General features: G+C 49.2%; 2 protein-coding genes across 2 annotated transcripts; both read right to left on the reverse strand.

Annotated features, from left to right (window-relative positions):
• Nucleotides 1-1,486: 1,486 nt before the first annotated feature.
• C1R (complement C1r) lies at nucleotides 1,487-8,977 on the reverse strand. Its single transcript, XM_082751657.1, has 11 exons — nucleotides 8,832-8,977; nucleotides 7,849-8,077; nucleotides 7,429-7,621; nucleotides 7,115-7,258; nucleotides 6,773-6,969; nucleotides 6,142-6,289; nucleotides 5,937-6,058; nucleotides 5,235-5,313; nucleotides 4,667-4,807; nucleotides 3,010-3,084; nucleotides 1,487-2,775 (listed from the first exon to the last, which is right to left on the reverse strand). The coding sequence occupies exons 1-11, from the start codon at nucleotides 8,837-8,839 to the stop codon at nucleotides 1,973-1,975; spliced, it is 2,139 nt and encodes a 712-aa protein (XP_082607783.1). The 5' UTR covers nucleotides 8,840-8,977; the 3' UTR covers nucleotides 1,487-1,972.
• Nucleotides 8,978-11,845: 2,868 nt separating this feature from the next.
• Nucleotides 11,846-13,631, reverse strand: RBP5 (retinol binding protein 5). Its single transcript, XM_082754687.1, has 4 exons — nucleotides 13,284-13,631; nucleotides 12,863-13,041; nucleotides 12,243-12,344; nucleotides 11,846-11,974 (listed from the first exon to the last, which is right to left on the reverse strand). The coding sequence occupies exons 1-4, from the start codon at nucleotides 13,354-13,356 to the stop codon at nucleotides 11,921-11,923; spliced, it is 408 nt and encodes a 135-aa protein (XP_082610813.1). The 5' UTR covers nucleotides 13,357-13,631; the 3' UTR covers nucleotides 11,846-11,920.
• Nucleotides 13,632-13,738: the final 107 nt, after the last annotated feature.

Consider the following 13,738-nt stretch of genomic DNA (forward strand, 5'->3'; position numbering starts at 1 on the left):
GGGTTTGCTCAGCCCTGAGCAGAGCAGGCTGAGGGGAGGCCTCATGGCGGCCTGCAGCTCCCTCACGAGGGAAGTGGAGGGGCAGGCGCTGAGCTCTGCTCTCTGGGGACAGCGACAGGACCCGAGGGGACGGCACGGAGCTGGGACAGGGGAGGGTCAGACTGGGGGTTAGGGAAAGGTTCTGCACCTAATAATAGCCTAAGAAATAGCCCAATAATGTACAATACTGGAAAATTTAATCCAGTAGAAGCTCTGAAAAAATGACCTTCAGTCTAAGGTATGACATTTTCTTAGCTTCTATGACTACAAAACCACTCAGGCAAGCAACACTGCATGATTACTCCCTAGCCCACTGATTAACTCCAATCTTTTTGGAAAAGGACAAGAAGACAAAGTGCTGAAATCAATTCAGGAGAGCAGAGGAGAAGACAAAAAGAAGTGTGGTTGAATGATCCAGGAGCAGGAAACAGGAAAGAAACCTATTTAGCTGGGATTGCTATTCCTATGAGAGTCACAGTTTCTATAGAGACTTGGGGAAATTGTATATTTTCCATGCCTCAGATCCCAAATTTTCTTAGCCTATTGCAAAGCAGGAGATTCTTAAGATGTCTTCTCATATTTTTTCCCAATTTTTACATGGACTGAAGAGTTGAATATATTGATGGTTTTGTCACTTGAACTCACAGAGCATCCCATAAATTCTGTTCCTGGAATATGGAATACCCACAACTGTATATGCCTCAGTCTCCCTTCTTACCCCAATGACTGTGGTTTATCCTTTGCTCCTGTGCAACTGGACACCTTATGTTTACATGCTCTTGCTCCCTTTTGCCCATACAAATCGCAAAATCAACAGAGTACGGACTCCTGGAGATCACAGGTGAATTTATATAAGGTGTGAATATCATAGATCACTCCCCACAGTATATTATCTTAAAATCAAATGAGACATCCTGACGCTGGAGAAGATCTGGAGGTGGATCTCACAGAAAACAGAGTGAGAAGGCAACTATGACCTCACAGGGTTCCTCTGTCAGAATAAAAAGGTAGGGCATTCTGCAGTAGCAAAACTAGTTAAGACACAACTGCAGAGAATACCCACAACAGTAGACACATCCCTCTGAGTCAGTCGGTTTAGAGCTACTGTCCTGCAGTCAGAGCTTTATTCCATATAGCATAAAAAACCCATTGGCAAATTCTGATCAGGAAATGTTCCTTGGATCTTTTCTCCACAAGACTGATTGTTGTATTCCTTGCCTTTTGAATGTGGCATTACACAGATGACTTTTTCCTCCCTTGGGGCCATTTAGCGTTTCAGACCGGGTAAGATAATAGTAGCTTTGTGAGAGATGAGTAACTGCCACTTGCCTTTGCACAGCTGGAAACACGATAGCGGTAGATAGAGCAATCCCTATATAGATAAAGTCCATAAGTTGCTCTCAGTTATGGGGAATATTTAGTAGCTGTAAAAACCAAAGACAGAAAAGCATAACACACCTGGTTTCTCCAGCAATTATTTTAATATTCATAGAATCTTACTGTTGCCAATGGGCATATACACACTGTACTCAGCACAAAGCACCACAGCCTTCAAGAAGGTTTGCTGCACTACAAACTTCCCACACAATGGGGACTACAGATGTAGACTGCAGTAGTCTGATGATATTGCCAGCACTTCACACAATAGCATGTTTGCTGTCATGAGATTTCTGATATTAAAGCTTCATCCAACAATAAGATTGCTTTTGGAAGAACTGGAACACCCACAAACTGCTAATGGGACACACCCTTTGGTAACAGTGTTACCAAGAATTTGCCAAACAATATGTTGGCTTTCAGAAGTGCTCATGATGAAGGTTACATGGTCTCTGTGTTTGAAAAGCCTTTAGGACATCATTGAAAGCTTTGGATATGATTTGCTGTGTCTGGAAATCTATACGGTATCAGTGATTCTTCAGCTACACAGGAATATTTAGATTGTATCATCCCTTATTATCCCTTTGATCCAGTCCACATAGTTGAGGATCTTGGTGTAGAAGCCATACCCTTGGGCACAGCCAATACCCCAAGAAACGACCCCCGTAGCCACCCAGCGTCCACTTCCTGAGTCTAGCACTGTGAAGACACTCCCACTGTCCCCCTGGCAGGTATCCCGCTTGACTGTGAGGAAGCCAGCACAGAACATATTCTCAGAGAAAACCATAGGCATCCGTCCACTCTTACTATCCAGCCAGCTCTGGCACTTCTCCCGGGAAACAGCTGGTAGGTTCACGTACTTCAAGTGATTTGAAAGAAAGTTTTTCTCCACACCAAAGCCGCTCACATAGCCCATATGCCCATCCATGTAGAAAGTGGTGTTGGTAGTATCTGGGAGACAGATGGGCAGTACGTCAGGGCCCAGGGTTACTGGGTGCTTCAGCTCTAGCAGTGCTATGTCTCCGTTGAAGTTGTGCTCATCTTTAGGGTTGTAATCTGGATGGATAAAGATCCTGCGCACAGGGTGGTTACCCATCTTGTGGAGCTCATCTACGTCCGTGTGGCCGAGGAAAACATTAGCCTCCTCTGCTAGCTGGTCTAGGCTTATGTCGTTTCCTCCTGACGCTTTGGGCAAGATGGTGTGGGCAGCAGTCAAGATCCAGCGATCGCCCAGGAGTGCTCCACCTCCACGTCCATGGATGCCAGTCAGAGCCTGCCAAGGGAAACTGCCTCTCTTTGCTTGCTTGCCGCCCAAGATCCGTTGGATTTCAGCAACAGGATGGTTTGGCTTCCCACACACTGTAGAGAGAGACAAGGAGATCATGACATCCTTCGTTGTCCTGGCTTGTCTCTCTCCTTCCTATACCACCACTGTTCCACATCACCTTACTTTTGCCTCCCTGGATGAATTTCCCTGTCCTTCCTCACTGACAACATTATCCTCACTCTCCTTCCTGCATGTTGTCCCTGCTTGGTATTGATGATAAGTATGGATTAGTAAAAACCAGTCAAAAATCATAGTTTTTTACTAACCTGGCAAGCAGGCAGGAATCCTCCCCTGGCCGGCTTGATCCACCCAGGTTCCCTCAGGAGAGCAGGTGAACCTGCCTGTAGGATGAGACAGGAGTGAATGAGGCCCAGCCCTGTCACCACAGGGTGGGAAGAATGAAGGGGTTCCTCTCTTCAAGGTGTCCCACTCAGCCCTAAGATCCCAGAGGCACCCTTTCCCAGGAAAAGCTGCCTGTGGTGTAGTCTGAAACGTGTCCATATGGAAGAGCCTGTGTATCTCAAAGCACTTCATTTCCAAGTGAAGAACAGGAAAGTTCAGGCACCGCTTCTAGAGACGTAATGCCTAAAAAGCCAGCTGAGTGAACTTCATGTGCTTACAGAGCACTGTTTGACCTTATCTAGCCCAAAGAAGGGAGAGAAGTAGAGACGTGGATTTCAGATTCAAGTCTCTGGTTGCTGCTGTTTGCAAGAATAGGATAGAGTGTTTTGTTCCAGAACCAGGAAAAATATTAATCTGTTAGGGTACACAATCAGTAGCTTCTTCTGAGGCAGTATTGCAGGTCAGCTAACTTGCAGGTCATCTCTCAAAGCAAATTCCACAACCTCCAAAATTATTGCTTTTCTTAGAAAGTTTGTGTCAGTGACTAAAAATAATTTATATGCCATTTATACAATGTTTACTGTATTAAATGTTTCCAAGAAACTCTTTGCTGCTCTCTTTGAAAATTGACTAAACCACAATCACTTTTTATCAGAATTTTACACGTGCTAGTGCTGATATTTACTTGCTCCTGTTCAGATTGAGCTCTGACTCTATAGTAAGGAGTTAAACTCGGGTGCAAAACTAATCAAATTAAACATTAGTACCAAATTAAAGCACCCCTCAGCTGCTTGATCCTGACCCCAATGCCAGTGTGCAGCTCCCTGAGGCATGCTGCACAACTGTTTGTGAGTCTGTGCTGGCAACCATATCCAGGAACTGAATCAGGTTAAAAATTTACTTCTTTTGTGTGTGTGTGTGTGGAGGCTACATGAGCAGTCAGGGTGAGGAAATCATGAACTTTTTATACTTTTCCTGTAACCTAAGCTCTTGTGTCATCAAATCATGTCTCAGGTGCAAAAAGAAGGTAAGTGAATGGTTTTGAATATTGCCTTAACTTTCCTGACATTCTACATAAAAATAGATTTTTCTGCATGTATGTTATTAAGTCCCTAGATGTCTCTACTGTTGGACAATTTTCCAGAGAGAGTAAACAGCATTACAGTGGAGTGGAGTTTGAGTTTATTTATTTGTATCTGTAGCAATTTGGACTTCTGTGATCAAGTTTCAGCATATTATTGATTACCTCAAGCTTCAGTGAAAGAATGAAATCCACCAGAGAAAAATAAATCATGACTATAGATGGCTAATATGAGAATCATGACTAGGACCTTCCACAAAAGTTAACAAGAGCCTGGAGGAGAGATGTAAAGGTCTCTAGGAATGAAGCAGGGTAGGAATGGGCTGAGACAGCAAGCCTCAGAACCTATGCTGCAGAGCCAAGGAAAGGTTGGGAGAGTCTTTTCAGGAGGAAAGCAAGAGCCCTAAGCCTGGGGAGCAGAGATTAGGACAATTCTAACTGGATATCTGAGCAGGCTTTTCATTAACATATTTCATTATCTGTGTGGGATTGGGACTCACCACCTCCTCCTCTGGTGACAATGTGGTAATATGGCTCATTGCACTGGTACTCGATCACTGACTGGTAGTTGTTGTTTGCAGGTTTGTTAACATAGTTGAATACCCCATTGGTCAATTCTGCAGGATTGTCACATTTCACAACTACAAAAAAAAAAAAAAAAAAAAAAAAAAGATGAAACAAAGACAGACTTAATACCTGCAGGTTTAGGCTTGACTTGGATTGTGGCCATGATATGAAGGATGGAAAGGACCAGTTAGTACAGGGGGCAGTGAGTGGCTTTTCCAAAATGGATCCCAAACTGGGATCTTTTGCTTTTAAATGTTATGCGTTGACTTTTTTTTGTGTGTGTGTTATGTTATGCATTTTTGAAAGGGAGGGAAAACTCAAGTTTTTGCAAGCAGGAGGTGTAACAAAAGTTAATAGTGGACTAGATAACCTTCACAGATCCTTCCAATCAGAATGAGTCTCTGTCTGAAGACAAATTGTGTCTCTGAGGCTGAACACCCCCATGTACTTGGGAGAACAATGCACAGCAAGGGGGACCACCCCAGTTCCCAGCTCACTCACTTTCGCAGCGGGGCATGGATTGATGCCATGTTCCATCAGCCTGGCAGACAGCAGTGAAGGACAGCAGTTTCTGGCTGCCCTGCATGGAAGAGAAACAAACAAACAAAATATTGCTGGCTGTGCAGAGCCTTATATTCCCTTCTCCACGTAGATATATTATCCTATCTGTCCATCTTCCCATTGCTGTCCAAGAGTTTCCCTGCAGCAAACTGTTCCAGTTGCTGGCCTCTCCCTTTGCTGCCTTTCCTCCATCCTGTGTTTGCCACAGGCTACAAATTATTCATAGTAAACCAAGGTATAAGCAGCCAGCAACCCTAAAAACGTGACAGGTCTGGGGTGCTACCCAGTCCTGGCATTGGGACGAGTAGGGAGGCAGGTAGCATTTTCTGCTTCCAGTCTGATTTCATATCCTTCCAAAGAGAGACTCTTGCTTACAAATATTTCTTGGGATCTTTGTTCTTTCATCTACCAGGGCTTGCCTCTTTGTGGGAAAGTAAATGCACAAAGAAGGGGGCTAGGAAAAGAGAAAACACTGGGAAAAAAAAAAAAAAAAAAAAAAAAGCCTGAATAGGCAAGGGGAAACAGAAACCGAAAGATTGCCGGGAGTGAAATCTCCAAAGAAAATTTTACTGGAAGTTAAGGACTTGCTCAGACTGAAGAGATGCCAGGAAATGGCTGAAGGGAGTGGAGAAGGGGTCTTACCTTCATCAGGTTATAGCCAGTCTTGCAGGTGACGATGAAATAGTCCTGATATCGATACACAGGCTGCAGGTCTCTGATGACAGTAAACTGATCCAGTGGGACAGGCTGCGGGCACCGTATTTCTGTTAGAAAATGGGGTGAGGTGAGTGGGTGTTAACAAATGCTGTACATAGGCTGTAGTAGTCTCTGGAGAAGAACATCTTACTCTCTGAGGTGTAGTGGATCTTCCAGCCACGGCTGAACCCTGACTCGTCGGTGAGGAAGAGTATGTCCACCTCATTGCTTTTGGTTTCAATGCTGCCGGGCGACTCCTTGCCACAGAATTCACCGATCTCTCTCCCTTGTGCTTGGATCTGGTGATGAAGACATGTATCACGGGGACAGAAAAATACACAGCTTTGCTCTGGTTCCCCTCTCTCAATCCAGACTAAGTTTGCCAAAGTGCCCGTGGTGGTGGACAGGGCTGTCTGTCTGACTCATCTTTGTTGATGTCTGCACTGTCAGATCAGAACAAAGGACTGACCTACCACAAGCTCTGCTTCTCCTCTGTCATGGCAATCAGAGCCCTTTGAATCCTGAGACTAAAGCAAAGGAAGATAAAACTGGAAGAAGGGTGATATTTTTGGCTCCCAGGAGCCTGTGACCTAGGGCCTCTTGATCTCAGGACAATGGCAATTAAGTGAGCTGAGGGAGGGACAAGGGAACAGATTAGTTTCTCATTCTGGGGCATTCTTCTTGTATTGATCCTAAATTTCTTGTGCCAGTAGTGGTGGTCTCACAGTTCCTGCCCAGGCCTGGCAGCAGGGCTGGAAGGTGGGTTTGCTAATGACCAGTACCTTGAGCTGATCGTAAGGACAATGAACTTGCTGGTGGTCATCAATCTCAAAGGGTTTCAGGAACTTCAGGATGATAGACAGGCCTTTTTCCAGGCGGATGCTGTAGTTACATCGGAGGTCTTCAGGATAGGGCTGGGGATACTCAGGGCTGCTCAGGTACCCAGATGGCTCTGTGTACAACTCACTGCTGCACTCCACTGGGGTAGGGGAAGAAAACAGATTTAACAATGTGGGGCTGTACCACCTGCTGCCCTGTTAATTGCATCCCCACCCTTCCTGGCTGTAGGGGTCCTGCCCTGGAACCCTCCTTAGTCCATCTGATCTTTCAAGCTTTCAGTTTACCTTTGCAAGAGTGGTGGTCACTTTGGAGCTGGTAGCCAGGCCGGCAAGAACAGAAGTAGCCGCCCACGTAGTTGTGGCAAATGTGCTGACACCGAGGCCCCTCACTGTCCTCAGCAGCATTGTTAGGGTCACATTCATCCAGATCTGAAAAGATAAGAGATGCTGGGATAAGGGGGGTGAAGTGTCAAAGCTATCTGCTGGACACTGAAAGGACACAGAGATCCATATCCTTGCTCAAGGCTTCTCTTGATTTGCCTGTCAGGGAGGGAAATTAGTAGGACCCACATAGGCATGATAAGGTATCTCCTACTCACCCACAGCTTGGTAATAGGCAAGGAAGCCTCTGTAGCGAATGACTGTGCCATTGTCTTCATTGGAGAAATCAGAGTGAAACTCCACATGCATTCTGTTTCCCTGAGATATAAACTTCTTTCTTCCCGGGTGATTGCCTGTGGTTGACCCAAGCTGTCCACAGTATCGGCCCAAGTTCTTCTTGTCTGCTTTGATCTGTCAGAGTTAAGGGGAAATCTCTGTAGCCTCAGAAGAATCTTCTCTATGCATCGATATTACCCAGCCACAACTGCCTCCTTCCCCGGTTACCACCTTTAGCTCCCTCCTTCTGTGGGAAGCATGAGAGGAGGCTTTGTGAATGAGCAGATGAGCAGTGGTTTCATGCAGGTGTCACTAGACTCCCACTTCTATCTCCCCACTGGCCCAGGGATCTACCCACATACCTTAACATAGTCATAGAAGCAGGACTCAGATGGCTCCAGGTCAAAGTATCTGAAGGTCAGCTTCACCACATAGCCTTTTGGGACGATGATATCCCAGCTGCTGATGTTATTGTTGGGGTATGGCTTGGGATAATTTGGGGATCGGATTTCCCCAAAAAGTTTTCTTGGCACTGGACTGGAACTGGTCACTCCAAAAAAGAGGATGGCCCACAGGAGAAAAGGACTGTGCCTGTAAACATGGCAACTACATCATGACATAGCACAAAACTCAGTCATCTGAAATCAGGGGAGACTTTGCAAGTGACTTGCACACTGCCTAGCAGAATGCAAAAACACGGGAGGCCTAGCTGCAGGTCCAGATTTTGGCTTGGATCGCTCAGGATCACTGAAATGAAGACAACAGCACGTAATTCCAGTAAGGCTCTGCGATCTAAGCCAAAGAGATTCATCAGCCCAAGAAGCAGTTTGAAGAAACGTAGCTGATTTCCTTGAGCAATTGCTGTTTCTTGCCACCAGTCATGGGGCTCAGTTTCTTGGAACCAGCAAAAGTGTGGTTCCCCTTGGCTCTGGGCCAGTGGGTCATTTCTGATTACTAATAGATAGCTTAGGGTCTTTGCCCAGTTAACTTGGTCAGGGTCTGAAGGTCTCAAGCTCAGTTTGCTAAGGAGCAATACTACCCGGTCATGCCTGAGCCCCCCTTCTTCAAAAATTGGCTTTCATCTTTTTTTCTCAGCCCGCAGACCTTCCCTCTCCCTCTCTGGGGAGCAGGACTATGTGCTCCTCCAAAACATGCTCATTGCTCAGACCTCATGAAAAGACTGGCCAAGAAGATCCTAAACTGTACGTGCTAGCAAAGTTTTAATGGAGAGCTAGTGAGCATGTGTTTAGCCTTTCTGACCTCCTTCCTGGAACAGTCTGATCATCCAGCTCCCTCCCGGAAAGATGTCACCGTGTGTCCCCCTTCCCCAGCTGGCCACACTCACATCTCCATGCGCTCCTCCGGGGTGCTCACAGCTCTCCCGTCCTGCCTGCTGTCCGGGCCGGAGCTCCGAGCGGCTGCAAGCCCTTCGCCCCGACAGATGTGGGAAGAGGCAGAGGGTGGGAAGAGAAAAGTCGGAATGCACACAGCCTGGACGGGACGAGGCTCTCTTATCCCGGAGCCTGCTGCCCTCTGCTGCTGAATTGCTGTAGCTCGGGTGCGGGCACCGACCTGGGAAACATTCAGAGGGCTTTTGGGGGCTGTTAAATCCCGGCCAGGCAGATGCCATCCTTCCCTTCTACAGAAAAGGGCGGAAAAATGATTACCGGAGACCTTTGGCGATGACTTTATCTGCATCCTAGCAGCTGCTGAGAGTTTGTTTGCTCCTAAAGATGCCGTCCTATAGCCTCTCCCACTCCTTCTTGGAAGTCTTCTGACATAAGAAGTCTAGAAATTATAGTACTAACAAATTGTTTAATTTAAACAATTTCTGGTTTGCTGAAGAGTGCTTCATTTATTTTTATTTATTTATTTATTTATTTTAACTTTTTGTGATGGGAACTGGTAGCTTCTTCAGGGAAAGCAAGAAACTTCAGACTTTTGAGCTGAATAGGTATGAATAGAAATGAACAGAATTATAAACCTTCTGATAACAAGTCCTTTTTCAAGGCCTCTTTGCTGCATGTTCTGCAAAAGCCTGAAGCATGTTTAGGAGAAACAAGATAGATAAGGCCTTAATTATTTAACGAGGGAATGAGAAAAGATAGCAATTTACAAACACATTTCAGGCTTTTATCAGGACAGTGCCCAAGCCCTGTACTGTGTGCCACCAACTTCATGAAGTTTAAAATTTCATGGCTTTCAGATTTTGGAGTAACAGGTAAAACAGCATTCTAGTGTTTTTCCTTAGAATTACAGATACAGAGAAGTTAATGACAATCTTGCTTTGAAATTATAGGGAATAATCCACAGCTACAAAAACATATTGAATATGGGTATGAAAATAGTGTTAAAAAGAATGAAGATTTTTTTCCCCAGGATATTTATGGAAGTGTATTGAAGACTCAAAAAACTGTTCATCAAAATGTCCTTGAGTTATTATCTGGAAAAGAGCACATAAACATGTAATTAGTGCTCCTGCAATAGTGCATGGCCTCACACATCAGAATTAAGATTAAGCAGGGGATGTTACATTGATACTTCCTGGTTTCTGAATATATCCCCTGCCTGATGAACAACTCTTGGGCAGCCTCACTTCTGTGCTGCACTAGAGCAGGTTCTTGTGGCTTACTGTCCCACCAGAAGGGAAGCTTTTACTCAGAGACCACCATTTCTGAAAAGAAGCTGAGAAGCACTAGAAACTACTGAGAGATGTGTTACCAACAGGTTGCTGGTGGGAAGAGGGTGTTCACGTGCAAAGAATAGATGGGCAGAAGTGTTTTAGGATCATTTTTAAGGAAGCTGATCATTTCAGTGTGTTCTTGACAGGAATCTTACATCCAAGGGGCACTACTAGGAGTTCCCGGTGGCACTTTCATGTCAAATATCCCATGTGTTTGCTGCCCTCCACCCTGGTGACACCATCTGGAGTACTAGGAGAGCAGTTCAGCTGACAAAGCAAGGGTGGATAGCTTGAGACGCGTCTATCTGGAGCAGCCAGACACATGCCCCATAGGCCTGCCTGTTTTGGCCAGCTTTTGGTGCAGAGCCTGAAATTAGCTGTTGATTGCACAGCCCAGAGGATATCAGGTTTGGATGTGGTGAAGTGAGCTTGGTGTTGAGGATCAGAATCAGCTCAGAAGGACTCCTTGTATGCAATGCAGGAGCTTGAAAAAGGGTCTGTATTTTCAAGGGCTATGCTTTAGGAGCTTGAAAAAGGGCCTGTATTATTTCTCATCTTGAAAAGGGCCTGTATTTTCAAAACCTGCCTACTTCATGGCTCTTTGAGTGCCAGTAGCTATGTATTTCTGAGTAGTGAACATTTCAATCTTTTGTTTGGGGGAAACCCCAAGTTTCTTTCAGAAAGAACTCCCCGAGGGCTTTTGGGTGACATTGGTAGCAGGGTGATGGTTGGATCAGATGATCTTGAAGCTCTTTTCCAACCTTAATAATTCTATAGGTGCAGGTATGTGATTTTTTTTCCTGTCTTTGCACATCCCATCAGTTGTCCTCACTAAAGGACACCTCTGTCTCTGGCACTGGTCCCTCTTTTCAGGGGACCTCACTGCCTTTGATTCTCTCCCTCGGTCTCTGAATGCAGAGAGGAGCTGTGGAGCGATGAGAGCCAAGGGGGGCAGTGCAAGGGGTACTGGGACTAGAGGCAGTGGTTTCTTACACCTGGAGGTCAGCCCGAGCCTCCCTCCCCCTATATATTTTCTCGAGTGCAGTGAACATGGTGAACACAGGACTAGTCCCCTTGCCCCAGCCCTTGGAATTCACACCCAAATCCTCGCGGTCGATGGCCCATTTCTCTTTCATAGCTTGAGGACCCTGGTACCCTGAGAATAAACGTGATCCCTGCAAGCAACATGAGCCAAGGATCCCCATCGGCGGCCGCAGCAGGGGCAGCCTCAGCCATCCTCACTGCCCCGGGGCACCACAGCCGCTTTCCGCAGGGGGGCCGGGGGCTGCCTGGGCACTGCTTCGGCCGGGGGAAGCAGGAGGGGAACAAGGAGGGAGGGGGAGGGCTGCGAGGGGCCGGAACGGGATCAGCAGCACCGAGTGCCCGCAGCCGCACTCCGGGGACCCGCGGTGCTGGGCGGTGGGGCGGCCCCCGTCCCGCTCCCTCCTTCCCTTCCCTCCCTCCTTCCATCCCTGCCTCCTTCCAGCCCTCCCTGCCTCCCTCCCGGCTCTTATTCTGAAAGGAGCCTCCGTGCCCATCTCCCCCCACCCTCGCCGCCTCCCCCTCCCCTCCCGCGGGCCTGGCCCCGCCGTGACCGCCGGCCCCGGGGGCCCCCCCCCCGGTCCCGTCCCGTCCCTTCCCTCCCCGCAGAAGGAAGGAGGTCGCCACGCATGGCTCGGCTGGCTCCGGCCGTGTTTTGCTGCTTTAATCCGCGGCGGTTCGCACTCGAGAGCCAAGGGCATTCATCCTCTTCACTTCACTTTCTGGAAGACCTGGACGCAGACTTCGTCCTCGGCCGTCATGCGCTGCAGGGGGGGAAGGAGGAGACGGAGCTCAGGCTGCGGCCCTGCCTGCTCCCCCCATCCCATCCCCCCGTCGGGGCACCCCGCGGGCTGGGAAGGGGCACGGCCGTCAACTTTTGAACCCTGCAGGCGGATGTTTATGGGAGGTGGTCATTGCTCCCGAGGAGCAGCTGCTGGAGCCCGAGAGGAGCTGGAAGGAGGCCACGCAGGCTCGCTCGGGGCTCCCAGCACCTGCACCGTGTGCGCCCACCGCCGCTCGCTGCCCCCTCACCAGGTGCAGCCGGTCCCCCTCCAGCCAGTGCCTCCAGCCTCGGTTCCTCTTCTCTCCCAGCTGCTCGCACACCAGCTGATCACCCTCCCAGGACACGGTTGTCTGAAAAAAACAAAATAAATAAACCCAAATGGAGGAAGGCATGGTCCCAACAAAAGCAGGTCCTGACAGTACAGATTTCCAGCGATGACATCGACTGTTCCCATCAGACATGTTTTCAAATGCATTCCTGGATCTGGTGTCTTTTTGGTAGCTCCTTAGGACTGATGGTAGGAGTTTGGCACTCTGGTAGTCCTCAGGACTGACTCTTTGTGGGGAATGGATGTCCCTCTGCCTCCCATGTGCAACCGAGCACTGACAAATGGGCTATTTCTATCTTTTTAAGGGCTTTATCCCAAAAGACTAGTACCCTCTGGATCCCAAAGTACTGGGCCTTTGGCTGTGTGGTGCTCATCCCCTTTGCTGTGATGTACTCATAGAAACAGTAACTCCTGGACCTGCCGGGGCAGGCCAGCTCTGACCTGGGCTCTCACCTTGTTTGTGAACCAAAACCTAGACAAGTCCCTGAGGTCCTAGCACACCCCGGTCTGCCTTCCTCCAGCCCCGCGTGGGCTTCTCACCTGGCACTTGCGTCCATCCACGGGCCCCAGGTCCTCCTCAAACTGGACTCCCAGGTCGAAATCCATAACGTAGTCCCGAAGGGAGGTGATCGTGCGGATGACCATGTGATCTCCCGTGTGGATGATCTCCTTATCGGGCTTCAGGAGGCAAACCACTTTGCGCAGGACCACGTTGATATCTGGAGGACGAGACGGTGGGGAGATCTGAGGGCTGCCTGGGCCCCCCCGCAGAGCTGCTTCACTCTTTAGCCAGGGAGCCCCAGCTCTGGGGGTACCTCCTCTCCCCCTCCCAGGGACGGGGGCAGACGGAACAACCAAAGATTTGGGGTTGCCCAGATCCCGTCCTCCCCTTCCCAGATCCCGCGGGCTGACGTTTTTGGGGACCGAGGGGAGTAAAAGCGATGAAGGAGGACGGGGTTACCTAGTGCCCGGAGGTAATTGTCCATGTTCTCCTGGGAGACGAAGCGGTAATACCCGGTGAGGTTGGGCGGCATCCCGGGGCAGAGCGGCGGGACCGACGGCTAGGAGCAGCGGAGAGCGGAGCGGGGAGCGGGGACCGGCACGGAGCGGGGCCGGGGCGAGCCGCCGGGCCCCTCGCTGCGCTAAAAGTCCCAGCTCGGGGAGGCGCGGAAAAAACCGGGACTGCCCCCGCTTCCCGCACCTCCGCCCGGCCCCGGGGGGGCGGGGGACAGCAGCGGGGCATCTCCTCCCCGCCGCTCCCGGGGACACGCAGCCCGTCGGGGCGGCTCCGTGTCCGTGTCTGTGTCCGGCTCCGGTGCGGGCGTCGGGCGCGCCCCGTCGAGCCGCGCGCCCCCGAGGTAGAGGCGCGCCCCCGCCGCACCTGGCCCCGCGCCCCCCCCCCCTCCGTGCTCGCCG

Source organism: Aythya marila (assembly GCF_965140915.1).
Source record: "Aythya marila genome assembly, chromosome: 1".
Lineage (NCBI taxonomy): Eukaryota > Metazoa > Chordata > Aves > Anseriformes > Anatidae > Aythya > Aythya marila.